At 36.6% G+C, this 22,396-nt stretch overlaps 3 protein-coding genes across 7 annotated transcripts in view; 2 read left to right on the top strand and 1 right to left on the bottom strand.

The window, feature by feature from the left end:
• The first annotated feature begins 1,439 nt into the window (after positions 1 to 1,439).
• LOC125646645 (uncharacterized) lies at positions 1,440 to 13,639 on the top strand. Of its 4 annotated transcripts, none has more exons than XM_048873118.2 (2): positions 1,440 to 1,663; positions 11,741 to 13,639. In XM_048873118.2, the coding sequence occupies exon 2, from the start codon at positions 11,812 to 11,814 to the stop codon at positions 13,162 to 13,164; it is 1,353 nt and encodes a 450-aa protein (XP_048729075.1). In that variant the 5' UTR covers positions 1,440 to 1,663; positions 11,741 to 11,811; the 3' UTR covers positions 13,165 to 13,639. The 4 variants fall into 4 exon arrangements, with proteins under 4 accessions (XP_048729075.1, XP_056013278.1, XP_048729082.1 ...); XM_056157303.1 differs by lacking the exon at positions 1,440 to 1,663 and adding an exon at positions 3,348 to 3,363; XM_048873125.2 differs by lacking the exon at positions 1,440 to 1,663 and adding an exon at positions 3,576 to 3,726.
• A 6,145-nt stretch (positions 13,640 to 19,784) lies between these two features.
• On the top strand, positions 19,785 to 20,225 carry LOC125678380 (uncharacterized). Its single transcript, XM_048916837.2, has one exon. The coding sequence runs from the start codon at positions 19,785 to 19,787 to the stop codon at positions 20,223 to 20,225; it is 441 nt and encodes a 146-aa protein (XP_048772794.2).
• Positions 20,226 to 22,265: 2,040 nt separating this feature from the next.
• The window catches only part of LOC125646657 (uncharacterized), an 11,260-nt gene continuing 11,129 nt past the window's right edge, over positions 22,266 to 22,396 (bottom strand). For both annotated transcript variants that reach the window (XM_048873134.2, XM_048873144.2), the window contains one exon: positions 22,266 to 22,396. This exon is cut by the window's right edge and continues 771 nt beyond it. The gene's annotated coding sequence lies outside the window, so the exon portion shown is untranslated.

Here is a 22,396-nt window from a genome sequence, read left to right as displayed (position 1 = left end):
ACCCCCTGCCTCATAAAATGGCGCCCCCCGTAACCACAATTCCTGGATCCGCCCCTGGACACTACCTACCCTTCCCATCACAGACACTTATATCGCTTGGGGCCTAATTACTATAAAAGAGTACTCTTATATATAGTAATTAGGCCCCAAGCGATGTAAGTGCCTGTGCTTCCGATATCAACGATCTGACACATCGACAAATTTTTGAATACGATATTCATTTGATATTTTCAATGTTCTTAATTTTTAACGTGATTATAGAAGTCACTCTTACGACTTTTTGTAATGATTTGTTAACAATTACTGATATGTACATGGATAAACACACAAATTTTTTTTTTTTTTTTGTTGTTGGTTGAACATGTTTTGTGATGACACAGATCTTGAAAGTAAGTAAAAAGTCGAAAACTGTCCAATATGTCAGATATCGAATTTTCTAGGAAGTTTTGCCTTATAATTCTAAAGTTAAAACATTTTACCGAAATTAAAGTTGTAGACTACCTGACAATGTCCAAGAAATCAGACCACTGTTTACAATATAGCAGTTTTTCTGTTTGTCGTTCATATAGTGCATTGTGTGTTGATTATTGTGTATTCATAATTTAAATTGTTGCACTGGACAAAACTTACCATTAGAATATACTAGTATATATACTATATATATATACTAGCGCTGAAGCTTTACTAAAGGTCTTCATGTTTATTTTTTCCCTATACCCTATACTTTTACCAATCAGTGTGAATGTTATATATATATATATATATATATATATATATATATATATATATTTAAAACAGTGTTTTTCGGTGAAAGGCCCCAGATGTTCCGGATGATACATACCCCCCCCCCCTCCCCGAGTAAAATATTACTGTGGAAATAAATTATTATGATTTTATCCATACACTGATCATTGAAAATGGGGGAGGGGGTCAATCCCCTGTACCACTTGTTGATTATATACATACACGAAGGATATATGATTTATCGAATTTTGCATTGTTTTAGCAGACAAGGGTAAAAATAAAACTGCCTTCAATAGAGCTGTGTATAAGTTCCCTTAGGATAGACATTTTTCCCTTTGTATTCCTCGGAATTAACTTTTTTTGAATAGCTTGGCTGTGCCAAATATTGTTTGTGGAAGAATTTACCACGAGAGGTAAGAAAATAATGAACAAAGGTAGGTGGAATATTGGCCGAGTGTGATCAGCACAACCCAGTAATGCTGCAACTAGAATAATTCATGACATGTAAATTAAAGTGCGACATTGAGAGCAGGACTGGAGAGGTTTATGGAATTACAAGGATTTGTGAAGAATGAAGTGCACAAATTGATATGGTCAGCCTTTGTAAGGATTTTAAAACCCCATCGATATTCATAACTAATTAAACATTAAATGTCCGTTAGTAGAAGATACAACCCACCACACGGTGAATTACAGGTGAATAAATAGCGTCTGATGTGACAGTAAATTAGCTCTTCGGATAGTCCAGGATTAGCATGTGTACGGACGGAGACGAGAGATACCGCCAGAACGGAGAAATATGAGCGATCCATTGTCTTAGTGAATGCTGGAGTACAACCCATTTCACGCACATACCCAGCTGTACGGCTTTTGGGAGTGTATGGATGACAGCCGCAAATCCTGCCGCTAAAGGCTTCAGGTAAGTTTTAATTAGAAGTACGGATCTTGAAATAAGTAAATTATTTCAATTTGAATAAACGTACTAATTTTGAATATTTTACTGTGGAAAAAAAAAACTGGGTTAGATTTTTGGACACAGGAATAGGTCCAAGTTCTTGGAGAAATCCCGCGATTTGAATACTTTAAAGAATCTGTTGAAGGAAAATCTTGTATACCCCCACTTAATAAAATAGTCAACATCTTTATTGCAAAGAGTGGGATACAATTAAAAATTTTAATTTTGTTTACAGAGGAATTGTTGAATTTATAATGGATAGTAAAGCGGCGATAAAATTTGAAAGGGACTTTCTCAATAAACTGATAGACCTAGTGGTTTAACGTGTCGGAGTAGCCTCAATCGCTTATGGATACACTTTATATATATTCATTTATTGAGGGAGGAAGACAAACACAAATTATTCATTTCCAACAGGGCTTTACTTGTCTATAGATAGATGAGGGCTTGAGAAGAAGGGGGGGGGGACACCTTCAAATTCAAAACAAGGACTCTGTAGCAATACAATTGAATCGAAATGAATTAAACTCAAACACCTGTGAAATACGTTTCATGTATATATTAAAGCTAACATATTAAAGCAATATTAGCTGTCATTTTGGTGCCGAAAATATTTGTTGTAGAATTGTAATCTACTGTTTCAATGAAAGAAGAAGAAAAACAAGGTTCATAAACTTTTGTTATTGACATTTGTGTTGAATATCTATTCAGAGGTTTTGAATGAAGGAAAATTACATTATTGTCTCCCCGTAAACAAATTGATTTCTTTATAATGCTATGTATTCAATATGTCCGAAATCTTTATTTTGATAAAATCTTAAACTTAGTTTTAACTTTATCAATGACTATGGTTAAAGTAACATACAAAACTATCATAATTGTACATTTTTACAATAAAATAAATTGTTCAGGTTTAGAGCTGATATTACTTTTAACCACACCAGAACTTTTACACTTTCCCTTAATTTTGATATAAAAAAAATCAAAACATGAGTTGAGGTATGGAGGGTATACAGAATAGGTACAATTGATGCTAATCATCTTCATAAACCAATTAGAGTTTTCGGTCCACTCTGTTCCCCGAAAACTTTTGGCTTGCAATGTTGCTTCTGGTTCCCATGTCAAATTTTTATCAATCTCTGGGGGGGGGGGGGGGGGCAAACTGTTTTCATTCATTTTTTTTTTTTATATTTTTAATGAATAACTACTTGAACAGTATATTAGCTATAGTACTAATTTACGATACGGGGATCGTATATAATGTTTAGTGAAATGGAACATGTACGGGGGTATCTATAATTAAGGTTAACTGACATTGTACAAGGAAGTATCGATGATGATTATCTTTGAATAAAAATAAGCATTGACCATGTTGTGTTTAAAAATACACCACTTACACGCAATGTAGATAAACTCAACTTTTTGTATAGAATTAGATATGTAAATAATTTTCATAAATCGTATAGTCTACATTTTTTGTATCGGATGGTAATGTTTGACATCAATTGTGGGAATTTTATTGATACAACTTTAGATTTACTGCAAACAAACGAAATGTCAATCTCATTACTGAAAGGCCTATATTACAGTGGTCAAAGTTTAAGAGTCACAATATGCATACACATAAAGCGGCTTTAATTTCAAACATGATATTGAAATGGCTGGTAAGGTTTATTGTCTTTCTTGTCTTGAAACACTAGAGTAAAATCTCCCCCCCCCCCTCTCTCTCTCTCTCTCTCTCTCTCTCTCTGTCTCTCTCTCTGCTTTACATACACAAAAAGATGTATTTCGATTTAACAAATTATGTTCAGTGTCAAGTTCAACTTTTTTAAAAGCATGTATATCCCGGGTAGTATAGATAGAGACATTTAAAAATGCACAGTTAAAACTGTTCATTGTTGCACAACACCGATAAAGGGAATTTCATTTCGTGAGATTTTTGCTTCTTAACGCTATACTCAATGCAGGAAACTCGATATATTGCTGCTATCTGAGCTGCAAGATATTAGGAATTTTGATGATCTAAGGTAAATTTTTATGTTCATCTTGAATTTCATCATCTTTTCCACCGTTGCTCTTTTACACTTTGTAATGTATGCATATGTGAGGAAAATAATTAATTGTGGTTTCATTGTTCGCGAATACAATTTTACGACAAAAACACTAAGTACTGCTGGGTGTATTAAGAAAAAATACCTGCCAGCGTGTCATTATTCATGTTAATGATTCTACGATCACTAAACTCTTACCGAGGTTATGTATTAGGATTCAGAAGATCATATGCAAAATCAAAACAATGCTAAGGTAAAACTAATGCATGTGAAAAGGGAACGTTCGACTAATATACATGTAAATCAATATTTGCCCCTATGAATTTTGAATCCACCGCAAACTTTCCACCAGTATTGCTAGTCATTTAGTAAAAATTCTATAAAATCAGCTCAATGATTTTTGGATAACAAATACACGTAGACAAACAAATGTACACACACACACACACACACACACACACACATCTACTCGTAAAATCACATAAAATAATCAAGTACTAAGTGAAACACTAAATTGCCTGGACTTTTCCACGTATAGTAGTGAGGGCTATATGGACCGTGGATATCGGTCTGGATAGCTCATATGTTAGAGCATTGGGGTCCCAGGTTTGATTCCCCGTCGAGCCCATATATTTTCTCCTTTCTATTACAATTATATACACCTTTTGTTTATTGAATTGTTCTTATGCATGATTTTCCTAGCGCTTGCCTTTTGATTTAAAGAACAGAAAATCTCAACAGACTCTACCTGTATAGGAAATAATTTTTGTTTCAATGAAATATATCGCTTTGTCATGTCACGACTCAACGAAAACCAATGTTTTCGAGTTGTTGGGTTGCTTCAAATGAAGTGACTCGTGAGACTATTTGGAGTGCATTGAAACACCATTCAATCGTTCTGGAGACGTTTTCAACCACTTGGTAGCACTCCGTGCATAGATCGTCCTCATGAGCGTGATTATTTTTAAACACCAGGAGTAACTGCTCGTAGCATTCCTGGATTTCGTCCCATCAATCCAAGAACTGTACGTCATCATCTCCTCGAGCACAACAGCAGACCAGGACGTCCAGCGCTATGTCCAATATTGCTTCAATGTCAAGCGTATTTCAAGACTAGCGTGGTGTAGACGGCATCTGCGATTCAGGAGACGGGTGGGTGAACATTCTCTTCCCTGACGAGTCCAGATTCACTCGGATAGCAGTGGCGGTCGTTCAGTTGTGTATCGTCGTCCTGGGAAGCGGTGCCCAGACGCTTGTGCAGCGGCGACAATCTGGAGGAGATAGCGTCATGGTGTGGGGTGGATTCATGCATATGGAAAGACACGTATACTAGTATGATCAATGGGAATCTGGCAGGTGTACGCTATCGAGATGAAATCATTTTATAATATCGTCATCTGATCTCTTTCATACTGAGAAAAGGAAATCGCGTTACGTTGCTGCAAGACAACTTACTTATGCTTACTAACCCTTCTTGGGCATAGGCCGCCCACAAGATTTCTCCAGGCCTCTCTATCCTGTGCAATATGTTCCGGTTCTTTCCACTTTTTTCCCTATTCGTTTGGTGTCGGCCTCCAGACACCATGACCATGAACCGAGAAAATACTTCAGAATTTTTTTCCAGATTGATCTTATTTATTAAAAATTGATATTTATAAGTCAATGAAATTCATTTTGAGATAATATTTTAAATTCGATTGAAAATGTCAATAAGGAATTTGTATGATTTGAACAAGCCAAGGGTAAATACAAAATTATGGTCATTAGACCAGTTCTCTCTGCCAAGTGTTTCTTGGCCTACCCCTCTCGCGTTTCCCTGGGGGTTCCAGAAGAGGGCTTGCCCTGTGATGTCTGCATGTGTCTTGCGTAGAGTGTATCCTATCCACCTCCACCATCCCCACCTTTGCTTCATTTCCTCCTCTTCGATTGGGGCTTGGTTTCTTCTCTGCCACCAATCGGTGCTGTTGATTTTGCCAGGCCCATCGTATCTGGAGGATTCGTCTCAGACATATGTTGATGAAAGTCTGGATACTGTTTTGTAACCGTTGACCTCCGTGTTTCTGACCCATACAAGAGCACCGCCTTAATATTGCTATTAAACATAATAATAATAATAATAATATCAGTCTTATTTTGGTGCGCAATGTTATTTCCTTGGCCTTTCAGGTGTTTTCGATTTGAAGGAATGCTTTTCTGGCCTTTTCAGTTCGAGCTTTTATGTCTACCTCTGCATCTCCTCACTGACCCACTATACTACCAAGGTATGTAAAATGCTGAACATCTTCAATTATTTCGCCCTTTATGCATTTTTAGCATCTGGTGTTGTGTTTGCGCTTAAAAGTTTTGTCTTCGCTCTGCTGATTTTTAATCCTAGCTGTGCTGATGTTTCTGCAAATGTGGCAATTTTCTTCCATGTTTGGACATGAGTATGTGAAAGGAGTGCCAGATCGTCTACAAAGTCTATGTCGTCTAATTGAACCCATGGTGTCCATTGTATTTCGTTCCTCATATCGTCTGTAGATTATTTCATTATGCAGTCTATTGCGAGCAGGAACAAGAAGGGTGATAATAGACATCCTAGACGAACTCCAGTTTTAACTTCAAATACATCCGTCACTTGTCCTTCGTGTATGACCTTGTATACCAGGTGTTCATAAGATTACGTATGATGTTCACAAGTTTACCAGGTACTCCAAAATGCTACAGAGGCTTCCATATCGCCTCCCTCTCAACACTGTCAAAGGCTTTCTCGAAGTCTATAAAACTTACAAACAGGGAGGAATTCCATTCAGCGCACCGCGGGTGATACGTAGTGTTTATATCTGGTGCGCACAAGATCTATTTTTACGAAAATCGACTTGTTGGTCTCTTAGCTTGTCATCCACTTTTTGTTTCATTCTGTTTGGTATTGTCCGGTTGAATACATATCGTGGAATATTTGATAGTAGCGTTATTCCTCTGTAGATGGAACAGTTACTAAGATCTCATACAACATCTGCGATTTAGAATACAGGAGTGGGCGAACATTCCCTTCACTGACGAATCCATATTTCACTTAGATGGCATTGACGACTGTTAGTATCGTCGTCTTGGGGAGGGGTACCTGGACGTCTGTGCAGCCGCGACTATTTGGAGGAGATAGTGTTGTGGGGTGGACTCACTGCGCATGCAAGGACCCTCTACAGATTATCAATGGGAATTTGGCAGGTGTACGCTAAATGTCGCTAATCGAGATGAAATTAGTCATCGTCATGTGATCCCGTAGGGAGACTAGGCAATCGCATCACGTTACAGCAAGAAAACGCAGGACCACATATCGCACGTGTAGAATATTGATGTTTTGCCTTGACCAGCTGTTTCCCCCGAGTTGTCACCAGTCGCGCATGTCTGAGATGAAATGAAGAGACGTTACGTCGCTTACCAGTTCCCGCCAGTGACGTTGGTTGACCTTGCAAGATAATGTTCACTGCTTTTATTTTTATTTTTCACATATAAAATGGTGCACTTTTTTGTTGCCATCATATATAACATGCATACATTTAGATGAACAAACACGCTAGACGAACGAACAAATATGCATTCACATAGACAAACAAATAGATACACATACGGACAAACAGACACAAACATAGAGACAAACTCAGAAACGATCACAATGAACAGACAAACACATACCTACCCAGAAATATTGAAACAATGCGTCCGTGCGTGGAGGATTATTTTTATATGTATTGTCCAAATTTTGATTAAATTCTTGGGGTTTGTTTTTGTGGGAGAGGAACATTTCATCGAAATCATTCTATTCCGATTTTTTTTTATTAGTACACATAGAATAAGTGAAAACAGATTTATCTATTGAAGTTCACGACCATATAAAAAAAAAAAAAAGAAATAGAAATCTTAACAAGTCATTGTCAGTGTTTGGGGGTGGAAACAGGGTAGACATAAATTTTGAACCATTTGTTAATTGATTAATTATTTTATTGTGTCAGTGTGTAGGATGTCTATCTATTGTTGATAACGCGATTGTGTAAAACAATGGTCGTTTTTTTCATCTGTTGTCGAATGTTTTCAGGGGGCGACCACTGACTGTCGAGATTAATTAACCCCCGCATGGTTCATTCCTAAGGCTCTTTAAACGAGTTTTAAGTTACACATTTATTGTTTGGTAATCATATCTTTAAATACACCGAGTGCTAATTGTTTTTACAATTATGGGTATCCGTGCATTAGTAGAAAAAAGGTTTCATAATTAAACCACCAAATATGAAATAATGCATGAATTCTACAAAGCAACAACAAAAATGATATTAATTTCAGTGGAATGGAATTACATTGTACAACGGATAATGAAATAGCCGGTGAAGAAGTCCGATGTCGTGTAAAAACAAATGGTTCATCTAAAAATAAAATGAAACAAAAAACAATCCCCATGTCTCTGTTGAGAAACGAACGATTCGTTGTTGGACATGACAAGCTTTAAAGGATAAATAACCGAAAACTACCCCCAGCAAAACTAGCAAAATCAAAACAAGCAAAATATTACAAAATAAAATGGATTGAATTACATTTTTGAAAAACATTGCTGCCATTCAACAAATAAAATGTTCTTGAAGTAAAATAATGCAAAGAAACATTGCAGAGTTTCAAGACCACTTGTGTCACTTGTAGTGATATATTGGATATAATAAAATACATGGTCACTGAAAGAGATTTAGAATGTGACAGACGAACAATCGATGGACAAGGTTGTTCTTACTTTAAAGGTTTTACTCTTTACAACCCCAGGTGCATATCATTTGTGGTCTTTATATCTGTTCATTAGTTGTCATATGTACACATCATTCAACTTTGGTCATACCTGAATTGTGCACGATACATTGTTCAAAGTTGGGCAAACTAATGGTTAAGGTCAAAGATTTAGACAAGGTCAAGGTGAAAATCATGGCCAAGGTCGGTCGAAGAGCGTAGAGTTTCACACATAAAGTTTGTTTTCATATTCTAGTTATTCCATGACGGGAGTGGTTGCTGTTCGATTAGCAGTCATCCAGATGATATTGTTTGGTCACGAAATCTGAATATTGCAATTATGATCGGAACACGAACGTTTCTAATGAAGTTAGTCGTCTGACGCTTGTGTTTATAGAACAGACCACATATAGCGATCAGCGCGCACATTTTGACAAGAGGACACGCGTTGCGTAGAAGAAGTGTCGATCTATCGACTCGTTTAGATGCAAGGTCCGACAATCAGCTGATCTTAACTTAGTCACACCAGAGTAGAGTTCTGAATTCGATAATATCGACGGCAAAATGTTTGCTAGCTTTGGCATTCACATGCAATATCAGATTTGTCAGTTTCGCACCAATATACCTGATTTAAAACAATATAAAGCATGTCACCATTTAACGGATTTTGAAGCCATTTAAGAAAAATGTCAAGCTCAGCAAAAATTATGAGAAAAATAAGACTTATTCAATTTCTAAACAGTTATTATAATAATAATGATAAGGAGACAGAGCAGGAATTCACATAAAAAGAAACACGTGAGACGTCAAACCTCCATATTCTAAACTGCTTTATAAAAGGCCTGTATGAACAGTCTTATTCACTGTGAGTAAAAATTACATATACAACTGTATACGAGAGTTGTACATATGTACGAGAGTTGTACATATGTACGAGGGTTGGTCATTCTGTTTTGGAAATTGATAAGATAATTTGTAAGCTCTCTAACGATTATAACGTTTTCTTAATAAGAAAGTGTGTCTGAAGGTAGATAAGTCAGCACGTCATTTGTACACATAGTCAGAAAGTACAATGTCTTTATCTATGAATTCTTCTTATTGGACTGTTATACAGCTTCATAATAAAGAACGTACAATACAGAACTTAAACATTTTACATTAAATATATAAATCTACGGAACACAAGATACCCCACTGAGAAGTAATGAGCAGGGTTAATAATGCTTAAATAGGGGTATGCTGTATTTACACCCCTCACCCCCCCCCCACCCCCCCCCCACCCCACACACACGTGAAACTGACTTTGTATAAAAATTGTCCAAATTACTTTTTTTTCCCTTCTGGGTATGAAGTTTATGATTTTAGATACACTAGATTTAATAAAATAATGCTTATATACAAGATTTTCAACAAAAAGTTTTTCTTTAGATAACACTCTTCTCGTAGTATTTCTGCGTTCTGTGGGACATTCGCTGCATTTCTTCATTCACTGACATCGACATTATAACTATGGTTTATGAACATAATCCGAGAAATGAGGCACCGGTTAAGTTGTGTGATAAAACCCTAATATATGTGTATATGAATGATTTATCAATCGTGAAAAATGACCAAGAAATATAAATGTATAAGAAAAATATGGAACATTGCATTGTGATTACACGGCCTTTCTATCATTAGAGTAAAAGTTACAAAACACATCGGGGACACATATATTGCATTCGTCAAGATTGCAGTAGTAAACATCATGTCGATGAATGAATAAAGGACTGGAGCAACGAACTACCAGATGGGGCCCTGCCAATCGTAGGCGATCGAAATTCTATACTGATTATCTAATATTTTGTATAATGACACTTTCATTACTGTAGTTTTAAAATCTGAAGAAATTCAAAGGATTGTTACTTCTTATGAACACGTTTTCTAAAAGATATATATTCACTGCAGGTAATAGGGTTCATCTTGTAACATACTATTGCAACTATAGAGGGAAAATGTGAATTGCGAGGAATGGGGGTGGATAGCGCCTGTACAGGAAGGGGGTTCTATCCGTCCTCATTGCAGGGTGAATAGGACAGCTTTCTATCATTAAATCATTGGATATTAGTGTACCGGTAATCAACCCCATTTTTTTACTTATCAAAAAAGCTTACAATCAAAAGCAGGTAATCACATACCTGTACTTTTTTAAAACATCAAGGAAAAATAGAAAACAAATCTCAAAATGAATCGCGATTAATTGATCTCTATGTGTACCTACTGGATGATGTTGTGGCGATAAAAAATACAAATGTCTGTAGAAATAAAGTATTACTTATGAAAGTCTATGGTAGCATGCCAGTTAAAATTTGGAACTAATCTTTCTATACTTTTTCATGTCATTATAAGTCATTTGATTTAACAAACTCTGTATCGATCACTGAGTCCTTTCTGACAAAGTGTTTAATGACATGTTGAATAAACATCTGTATTGCCATTTCGTTTTAATTATTTTCTTGTAACTGAGACCTTCATACTGGCTTTACTCATATCCCATGTTTAGATAGTTTGCTAAGCACTGCGGTATAAGACCCAGGTAAGTGTGGGTATGAATGGTTTATTCAACTTTTAAGTTAAATCGAAATTTCTTCATAACGAATATAAAAATTGTTATTTAGCTTCACAAGAATGTTTTCTTAAAAATCCGACAAGTGAACACGAGATATTGATCAAAGATTTATATTAATTTTATAAAATATAATATTGATAAATTACCCCGAACTTGAATTGTATAGATCTTTTACGTACAGAAATAAACAATGGATCCTAGAGAGGCGAGAGTTACTTTACCGTCAGTAAAAAAAAAATCCAACATACTTGATATTAAAATCAAATCTAGTATATAAAACCTTGCACAAATTTCCCAGTCTTAAATCGATGGTATCAAAAGCTGTGTATATACGTAAACAGAAGTCGATGTGGAGTATGTTTATAAAGCCTGGGGATGGCATAGACCTTCCTTGTACAACTGTTTTATCAAGGCTGTTTGATATACATGTATTTACCAGCTGGGTCTTTAACCTTATGATCTGATTAACACATACGTATATGCATGTTGTTAATTTAAAACTATAGGATTAACCACAAAGCACTCCATATTTTGCATGCCGTTGATCACACCCACGAGTCATCTAGTGCTAACGTTCGTGGTCTCATGAAGTCGAAACTCAGCATCTTACAAGTATGGATTTTATTTTTACAGATGGATTAAGAGGACGTAGTTTATCCAAACCAGTCCTGGACAAAGAGGATGATGGGGACTTAGATTCAGTTATGGATTCCGTGAAGACGCCACGGTTACCGGAGATTCCGAACGTCCTCCACACAGATCTCTCGCGCTCCGTGTCACATCTGGGAGGAGTTAGAAAGTTCGTCATTGATAACCCCAAGGACCAGGAGCTGAAGAAACGAGAACGGTTATGGCAGTATCACAAGAAAAACAGGGGAGCCATGGTGCGACTGAAGGGACTCAACCGAGTGTTGAGCAAGAGCACGGAGGAAAAGCTCGACAGAATCGATACAGAGGGAAAATCGGAATCGGACAATGAAGTGGAGAAAAGTCCACGTGAGGCGAAAAAAATTCCCAAAATTCGAGCCAGATTGAAAATGGAGTCAAGGAATTCAAGTGGTGGTTCAAACAGCGAAAACTCAAAGAAAGAATCAAAGGAGTCAAATAAAGACACCAGCGTAAAATATACGTACTCGTCTGCTTTGACCATTGGCAACAGTATATACTCGCAACTTCGCGGCAAAGAACAAGAAACTTTGGAATATTTTCAAAAGGTTCCTGTGGATAGTGGTAAGACCAAGAGGTCTATAGTAAATTCTATTGACAAACTTCCGGATCTTAGTTCTGCTTTGACTAAATTGGGGTATATGAAATTAACAAAAAATGTAGTGCATTATGGTGGCGGGTTCTTTGGTCGCCATCAGGATAAACGATACACGGAACTAAGGAGATCCATGTCGTCTATTGAGAGCTGTAGCAGACCGGAAGTGGTTAGTTATGACAATGCTCTTTATGGTTCTGTGCATCATTTGGACTCAATGGTAGAGGCCTCTAGAATTAAGTTTGAAACGCCAAGGTCAATAAATAAACAGGACAGCAAAATTAACAAAGAGAATCATGTACGGGGGTCTGAGGACAGTCGGAAACTGGAAGATAAAAAGCCGAAGCCAAAAGCAAGTGACCCTGTGAGAAAGGTTCCCTTTGAGCAACAAGTTTCCTCCAGAGCTACAAATGTGAGTGAGAAATCGAATAAAAATGATGTGAGTTTGAAATCAGAAAAATATGATGCGTGTGTCAAATCGGACAAAATTAGTGAAATAACCCAGGAAAACCAAAAGTGTAAGGGTATGGATGACAAGTTACAGAAAGTTATTCGCCCCGGATCTGACGTAAGTCTAGACATTCCAAAGGATAAGTATGGACCCTCTTCCCAAGTCCGCGATGTGAGGTCAAGCAGATCTCCATGGCTGTATGGAGTGAATCCGTACCGCTGGACAAACAAGAGTGCAATAACAGACGAGGACCAATCGTGGGTGGAATACGCCATGCAGAACACGGACGTCATCGACCAGACGGCGTATGACGGTTTCGCCAGAACCAAATCACATAAACCTTGAAGACACACCCATCAAGCAAACTGGGTTTTTTCTCTCTGATATATTTATTAATGACAAATACTCATGATTTTTGTGGCAAAAGAGTCATCGTCATATTACAAAAACCCTTCAACATTACGTCAAAAATCGAATTGTAACTACATTTGTATAACAACACGGGCTTCGAATTTATTTTGATTTTGCCATCGCTTTGTTATAAGGTGCAAGTGGTCTTCTTTTCTTGTAGTGTGTATCTCAACGATTTTTAAGTGACTATTGTCGCATGTCTAGCAAACCCATCGTTGGTAATCACGTTTTTTACCAATCAATTTAATTCTCTCTCTCTCTCTCTCTCTCTCTCTCTCTCTCTCTCTCTCTTGTGCATTTGAACCTCAACCCGTGGTTTGCAATGATGTGCAAAGCGAATATCAGCAATAAATGTTTTTATGTTTATATAATGAAATGTAACATAACAATAAACAAACGATTTCTATCTCAGTTCATTTTTTTTACATGGAATATATTTTTGTAACTTAAAAAAGAATTGTTTTTGATCATGTGTTACGGTCATCGTTCGTTTGAGTGAAATTCCATACATACAACACTGTACTATCCCAGTTTCTGAATGTCTCTCTCAAACTACACAAATAACTCGTGCTAATATTTTCAATATTTTAGACATTACCAGGTATTTGAGTTTTGATTGAACATTGTTTCACTCTCATAAAAAATCCATACCAACATATAGAACTCGTGGATCTATTCCCAGTTCATTTTATTCAGACTTGTCTTCCATTATATAATTTTTGTTTGATGTATCAGATTTTAATAATTCTGTCCAAAGACCTGGAGTAGAAGACAAAGAAAACAGCTGATGAATATATATATATATATATTAAATATACACGACAGCATCTATCTATTCAAGACTTCTAGTCTGAGTAGAGGATCAATATTTGATTTACCTTATACATAAAGAAAGGGTTTTTAAATTACTACCTCCAGAACAACCAAGGAACTCGGTAGGGTTGAGCATTGTTTCAAATTAATGTGTATCTGTACATCCAATTGACAATAATGAGTACTGCACTAAGTTATGTATTGTGTTGGTGTTATGTTCATGTGGGTACAGATGGGCCAAGATTTATGTTTATGGAATATGAAGATCTCCAAGAGACATCACCCTGCATTTGATCGAGTAGAGGACCCAGAAGAACCAGACAAGGGTCGAGAAATCGAGATCTCTGTTGTCCAACATCATGTTGTAATATGAATAAAGATATGAAATATTCTGAAAGATTGATTTACAGTTTAAATACCATCAATTTGAATCAAGAGAATATGTCCAATATACTGACGTTGTTTAAGAAGTCGATTCCCTAAATCGGAGGGATAACGAGTAGCTTTCGGTGGATTAGTGACGTGGCACGGACTGGAGCAATGTCACATTCTGGGGGCAATGCAGGTTGAAGCGAAAGGCTTCATAAAATATCTTAAGACTAAGATAAAAATTGGGAGACGTTTTCACTTCACCGATAAATTTCGGTGTATATTTTTTTTTTTCACGAGTTAAAAAAATCTACAATATAAGAGCTTATAGGTATGGTGGCGTATTTCTGCCATCATTTGTGAGAAGGTTATGTCAACTTGTCAGGAAAAAAATCCTCGCTCATTATAATTCTGATATGCTAAATGCCATTTGCTGACATTTACCGTATTAATATCTGACAAGTCCGCATCACGATCGGAAAAGTCGACATGATTATCTGACTTGTCACCATAATCATCTGAAAAGTCGACAAAAAGATCGTTATGTCGACTTGAAAGAACTTTTCGTCGAATGTCAGATCATTATGTTTTTAAGTGGATGGCATATTTTGGGCATGAATGCATTTTTACGGGTTACTTTTTAAACGTATTGTTATTTGACAAGAGGACAATATCATCTGAAAAGTCGACTTGATTAAGTAACAAGTCGATATAATCATATGACAGGTCGACCATAATCATCTGACAAGTCGACGTAATCATCTGACAAATGATGGCAAAAATATGCCCCCATATATGGGAGAAAGCAAGACTAGTATAATGCTGGTACCGTAACTACTCGGCCATTTCCGTGAACGATAATTTAATGTATCGTTCACGGAAATAGACGAGTAGTTATGAATGGCGAACAGTCCTCATTGATATTTAGACCTCTAAATTCACTCAGAGCTCCTCGCGTGACTCATACCTAGAGGTTTGCCATATGGCTTAAGTAAACTCCTTGAGCACGTCTCAAACTTCGTTCCAAGTTTCCGAAGCGCGGCGAATGTGTGTGCATGGACGTGTTAGAGGGATTCTTCAAGGGAAAAAATAGCCAAATCTGTTATTTTTACAGTGTACAGCAAAATACTGGTAAAATAGAAATACTACTCCATAAGAATATGTAACTGTTAATTCTTATGAAATTTTCACTGCCGTCTTGTTCTTGTTGAATAGGTGGTCTACTTTTCGGATGTCAAATACAGTTCTCTAATATTTTCAACTGATGTACAATCGAACAAGAACATGTATGGGCTCTGTCCTACGGAAGCCGATAAGTGCCAGGGTATAGAATTAATATTCATTTAACAGGCACCTGTCGGCTTCCGTACTGTCAAGTACAATATCATATGTTTTGTAAAACCCTTCCAAGTTCAACTAACCTATTCATGATCAATATTCATGCGCCATAACGTGCACATGAATAGCTCCAAGTCAAGCTCGGGCGGAGGGGAGGGGGTAGTATTACTGGTATGAGTATTCTATATCCCCAGCCTTTACATATATTTTTATACCATATATTGTATCGACAAACTTAGATGTATATTATATTTGTTCATTCATCCAATTCTGGACCCTGTCTGGAATACAAAGCATAGAGATGACAAACAAAAAGACAGAGAGAAAAAAGTTGATCAATTAAACTATTTAAAAATTTAATGTATATCTACAGTGTACCGGTATGACAATATATGATACGTTTATAGAAATTATACTAAAGTTATACATAGGCGTAGCTTGGGTTCGAATATTACCGAGTCTGGGGGGCGCAGCCCCCCAGAAGCTATCGAAATTTTAACAACGTAAAAGGTGGGTTGTTTTTTTTTTTTTTACCGAGGCAGGTGCCTCGGTTGCCTCAATGGAAACTACGCCACTGTTATACAGTTTACATCTTGCTCTGTTTATTATTTCATATTTTGAATATGTTTATAAAAAATGACCCAGCTTAAATAACAACGTTATCTTCATTCGACATTTATAAGCCACATTTTTTTTTTCTTTATTTATTTGCATCTTCACAAGTCAAGGGTTATTGATTCGTTAGCGAGGTAACGAATCAATAACCCTTGACTTGTGAAGATGTTTATTTGATAAATTACAAATTTTTGTGTTACTCTCAGTAATATCACGAAAAACAGGTCTGAAAATTAGATCAGGAAAGAAGAGTACGAATATTGCAGTTTTATCAGAGCAGGGTGGACTGCCAGTCTTCTGCTCTGTTTTTATAGCAGTTTTTTCTTACAGATACAGACTTAAAAATATGCCTGAAATTACTTTGTTACATGTATACAGTGCATACAAAGAAAGTGTGATTTTCACTGGAGGAAAGTAAGTAGTCAATACGATTTAAGAGAAGAGTAGAAGCTAGGCTGCATGACATATGAACTACCGCAGAGAAAAATATAGGCATTTGATTGGACAAGCCGGGAATTTAAGTTAAAGAAGTGCGACCGACCATGGGTTTCTGGCGATAGCCAGGAATGTGAGGCCATGTACCCTGCCAAGAATCCACATAACTAATAACATAGTACTGCAGTAAAAGTTAATATTATTATCTAGTAACGAACATTGAATGACATAACGATGACACCCCCCCGCCCTGGATTTCAACATAATTACATTTTTTGCGGGCTTTGCCTTGCTAAGGAATATATTTCAATCAAATCTGTGACGACTGTGCAACCAGGTGCGGGTCCCCGGAATCCTACGTAATTAAGGACATATTGCATTGCGAGATTTTACATGTAGAGATACGCAAATCCAGATTTTTGTCTTGAAAATTCACCCTTGACAATTTCTGCAATGTTTAAGTGAAAATACACACCGTTACTGTACAGTCAAAAAAGATGTAGTTTTACATAGTTATAGGAATACAAATGTCCATCCAATACTCTGTTCACTGTAAAAAAAAAAAAATAAAAAAAAAAAAAGTTTTTGAAGGAGAATATCAGTAGGGACATGAACATGTGAACCACACCAATTGTCCCAACTTTATCTAATATGTTGACAATGCTGCTACCCCGGAATTTCGGGTACCACTCATGCCTGGATAAGTTCATTTTTAACTCAAAAGGAGCAGAGAGTTGGTGTTGACGGCGAAGCATCCTCACCATGCACCGTGGACTCTGGAGTCCCCCAAGGCACTATACTAGGACCCCTCTTGTTCCTCTGCCATATAAATGACTTACCAACATGTGTCACCTTCCAAGTTCGTCTCTTCGTGGATGACTGTTTACTTTATAGACCTATCAAAAGCATCAACAACCAGATTCAGTTGCAAAACGATCTGACATAACTTGAAGCGTGGGCAAAAATTTGGGGCATGCGCTTCAATGCAAGAAAGTGTTATCTCATGTCTACTACAAGGAGCAAGACACCACATCAATACCGTTATATGCTGGACAACCACATCCTGGAACAAGTATAGGACAACCTATATCTTGGTATTACCCTCAGCGAGAACCTCAAATGATCAACATACGAGGGCTGTTCGATATGTAATGTGTATTGTACGATATTTCAAAACCATTCGACTCAAATAGTGAAATGAACATTACATCCCTTCAAAGTATTCTCTGCGGTTTGAAATACTGTACTTAATTTCAATCCTGTAATGCGTCGCGGTACGCTAATTTAGGTAGACCTCTGAGACTGATGGCTGAGCCAAGGGCTTGTCGGGACTTGTAACGACGACCAGATAAGAACTTTTTAAGTTTTGGAAAAAGGAAAAAGTCGCGTGGGGCTAGATCTGGAGAATATGGTGGGTGTGCAATCTAATTAAAATCAGACTTCTAAATCTGCGCCGTATACTCTCCGTAATCTGTAGCGATTGTGAGCTTATCCTAGGATCTGGTTTTAATTAGATTGGGTGGGTGTGGCAAGACGGTAACCTTCTCCGACTTCAAAAATTGCTTCACAAGCTCAGATGTGTGATGGAGCATTATCATGAAAATGCCTAAATTCTGACGCAGGGCATCGTTTATGATAATATTCCTTGAGCTTTTTTAATATAACATCTCGGTAATACCGACCTGTAACACGTTTGCTCTTCGGCATCGGAATTTGTACGGCTATACCATCACATGAGAAGAATATGCAATAAAGAACCTTCTTTGTGCTTATGGTTCTTTCGGCAACTACAGGCCTTCTACTGTGTTTAGTTAGCCATATTTTCTTTCCAATTTTTCTTACTGTTTCGAAATAGTGAACCCATGTTTCGTCACCAGTAACAATGTTTGAAAATTGTCTTCGATTGAATTTGGGAAACATTTTGAGCAATTGCTTAGCGGTTTGTACTCGTACCAGTTTTAATCATCTGTCAATATATGCGATATCCATCTGGCAGAAATCTTTCGTACTTTCAAAATACGCTTCAAAACGAAATGCACCCGCGATAGCGATATGCCAACAGCTTTGGCAATATCACGAATCGTGTATCAATTATTTCCCTGACTTTTGCTTGCTGCATTTTTGACAAACTCTGTGTCGGTCAGAAATTTCTTTCTCCACCTACGAACTGTCTCATAAGATACCTCATCAGACACATAAACTTCCCCTAATGCAGTAAAAATCAGCATTACCGAATTTTGCGCTAACTTTTATATAAGCTCTAATTTCTTCTATATTCTCAACCGTTTCCCCAACCATTTTTACAACAGTGGTCAACGACTGGCTCTATTGAAATGGCTAAGTTTATAACTATGTGGAGCTGAAGGCTCGTGTTTATACCGTTGGAAAGGTATTGAATAAAGCTATTCAAGAGTATCATCATCCACGAAATCGTGCAAAGCTTTATCGTGCTGTGGTACAATACACATTACATATCGAACAGCCCTCGTATATTAATAAGATTTCAAACCGTTCAAATTCTATCCTAGGATTCATCCGCCATAACCTTAAATATTGTTCGAAACCACCAAAGGAAAACTGTACAAGAATGATATATATATATATATACATATATATGTATATATATATATATACACATGTATATAAAGCACAAATATGACTCAACAACACAATTAAATAAATCCTATGGACTGGGACTGTCTATGATAGTCTACATATTAATAAGACACAGAAATGACATATCATTGTTATATGTAATTGTTTCCATGTTTAAATTTCTTCAATATTTTTCTAAAGTAGAATGCATATTTTGTGTGTGAAGTCAAATCATGCGTCTTGTTAAGTACACAATGCTATACGTCTTTAGCTAAAACAGGCGATCGTCTATGCGTCTTATTTTAAAAAAATACAACCATCTCAAGAAATGCAGTGGGCTCATGTGCCTGTTTGTGGACCCTGAGTTTAGATGCTCAAGATGCAGGGGAATGGCTCACCCTCTTGACGGCAGGCTGCAGAGTGATGTCCAAGTTAGTTTGGACAAGTTGGAGGTTGTAGGTTCCTTCTGCTACCTCGGAGACATGCTTTCCACAGCTGGTGGCTGTGACCTTGCAACCACTATGCATGTGAAGACTGCTTGGAAGAAGTTCAAGGAGCTGCTACCTGTCCTGACATCATGCCACCTGTTGCACAAGACCCGTGGTCCAGTGTATAACACTTATGTATGGAGCGCTACGTTCCATGCCAGTGAGACCTGGGCACTGACCAAGCCAAATCTTCATCACCTACTACGCAATGACAGGGCCATGGTAAGACAGATCTGCAACATCAAGCCTAAAGATATGGCCACTGTAGGTTCAATTGAATTGCTGGGGCAGCTTGGTATCGATGACCTCGACCTCATCTTAAGGAAAAGGAGACTCCACTAGTATGGACACGTTGTCAGATCCAGCAGTGCAGTCAAGTGCGCTCTCAGTATACAAGTTCCTGGTGGGCATAGAGTTGGTCGGCCAATGCTATCTCATGGAAAGAGCTGATGGAGAGAGATCAAAGAGAATGGAAGCTCTCTACTGCCAACCCTCATGACCATAAAAAAAGGAAATCTGCCATGAGCGCAGCTAAGCCAGATACCTGGAAGGCGGCCCACTTGTCTGGACAATACCCATATCTGCACGTAAATAAAAAGGAACAGACAACATCTCTATGTCTAGTTAATTATAGACAATATCTCTGTGTCTAGTTAATTATAGACAATATCTCTGTGTCTAGTTAATTATAGACAATATCTCTGGGTCTAGTTAATTATATACAATATCCCTGTGTCTAGTTAATTATAGACAATATCCCTGTGTCTAGTTAATTATAGACAATATCTCCGTGTCTTGTTAATTATAGACAATATCTCTGTGTCTAGTTAATTATAGACAATACCTCTGTGTCTAGTTAATTATAGACAATACCTCTGTGTCTAGTTACATGTAATTATATACAATACCTCTGTGTCTAGTTAATTATAGACAATACCTCTGTGTCTAGTTAATTATAGACAATATATCTGTGTCTATTTAATTATAGGCAATATCTCTGTGTCTAGTTAATTATAGACAATATCTCTGTGTCTAGTTAATTATAGACAATATCTCTGTGTCTAGTTAATTATAGACAATATATCTGTGTCTAGTTAATTATAGGCAATATCTCTGTCTAGTTAATTATAGACAATATCTCTGTGTCTAGTTAATTATAGACAATATCTCTGTGTCTAGTTAATTATAGACAATATCCCTGTGTCTAGTTAATTAAAGACAATATCTCTGTGTCTAGTTAATTATAGGCAATACCTCTGTGTCTAGTTACATGTAATTATAGACAATACCTCTGTGTTTAGTTAATTATAGACAATATCCCTGTGTCTAGTTAATTATAGACAATATCTCTGGGTCTAGTTAATTATAGACAATATCTCTGTGTCTTGTTAATTATAGACAATATCTCTGTGTCTAGTTAATTATAGACAATACCTCTTTGTCTAGTTACATGTAATTATAGACAATACCTCTGTGTCTAGTTAATTATAGGCAATACCTCTGTGTCTAGTTAATTATAGACAATATCTCTGTGTCTAGTTAATTAAAGACAATATCTCTGTGTCTAGTTAATTATAGACAATATCTCTGTGTCTAGTTAATTATAGACAATATCCCTGTGTCTAGTTAATTAAAGACAATATCTGTGTCTAGTTAATTATAGGCAATACCTCTGTGTCTAGTTAATTATAGACAATATCTCTGTGTCTAGTTAATTAAAGACAATATCCCTGTGTCTAGTTAATTATAGGCAATACCTCTGTGTCTAGTTAATTATAGACAATATCCCTGTGTCTAGTTAATTATAGACAATATCCCTGTGTCTAGTTAATTATAGACAATATCTCTGTGTCTTGTTAATTATAGACAATATCTCTGTGTCTAGTTAATTATAGACAATACGTCTGTGTCTAGTTAATTATAGACAATACCTCTGTGTCTAGTTACATGTAATTATAGACAACAAATCTGTGTCTATTTAATTATAGACAATACCTCTGTGTCTAGTTAATTATAGACAATATCTCTGTGTCTAGTTACATGTAATTATAGACAATACCTCTGTGTCTAGTTAATTATAGGCAATACCTCTGTGTCTAGTTAATTATAGACAATACCTCTGGGTCTAGTTAATTATAGGCAATACCTCTGTGTCTAGTTAATTATACACAATATCTCAGTGTCTAGTTAATTATAGACAATATCTCTGTCTAGTTAATTATAGACAATATCTCTGTCTAGTTAATTATAGACAATATCTCTGTCTAGTTAATTATAGACAATATCGTTCAATCTTGTTATTTTTGGATTACAATGCAGATTAATTTATAACTCTGGGTTCTATTGGCACTAATAAAATTCCCTCCAATGTAACAAGAAGCAATCTGTTAATGATGTTTATCGTGTACAGGGGAAACTTACATCACTATTATCAAAATGAAGTTAGCACCAATCATTACATAGCTTTGGCACATCGTAAGGAATAAGCAATCATTCATACACATGATGAGGAA

Source organism: Ostrea edulis, chromosome 1 (assembly GCF_947568905.1).
Source record: "Ostrea edulis chromosome 1, xbOstEdul1.1, whole genome shotgun sequence".
NCBI classification, from domain to species: domain Eukaryota; kingdom Metazoa; phylum Mollusca; class Bivalvia; order Ostreida; family Ostreidae; genus Ostrea; species Ostrea edulis.
The sequence above is the reverse complement of the archived record's forward strand: the minus strand, read 5'-3'. Positions and strand labels throughout refer to the sequence as shown.

Bases quoted from the DNA above. Each gene is read 5' to 3' on its own strand.
- LOC125646645 (XM_048873108.2), top strand. From the start codon at position 11,722: ATGGATTTTATTTTTACAGATGGATTAAGAGGACGTAGTTTATCCAAA.
- LOC125678380 (XM_048916837.2), top strand. From the start codon at position 19,785: ATGGCTCACCCTCTTGACGGCAGGCTGCAGAGTGATGTCCAAGTTAGT.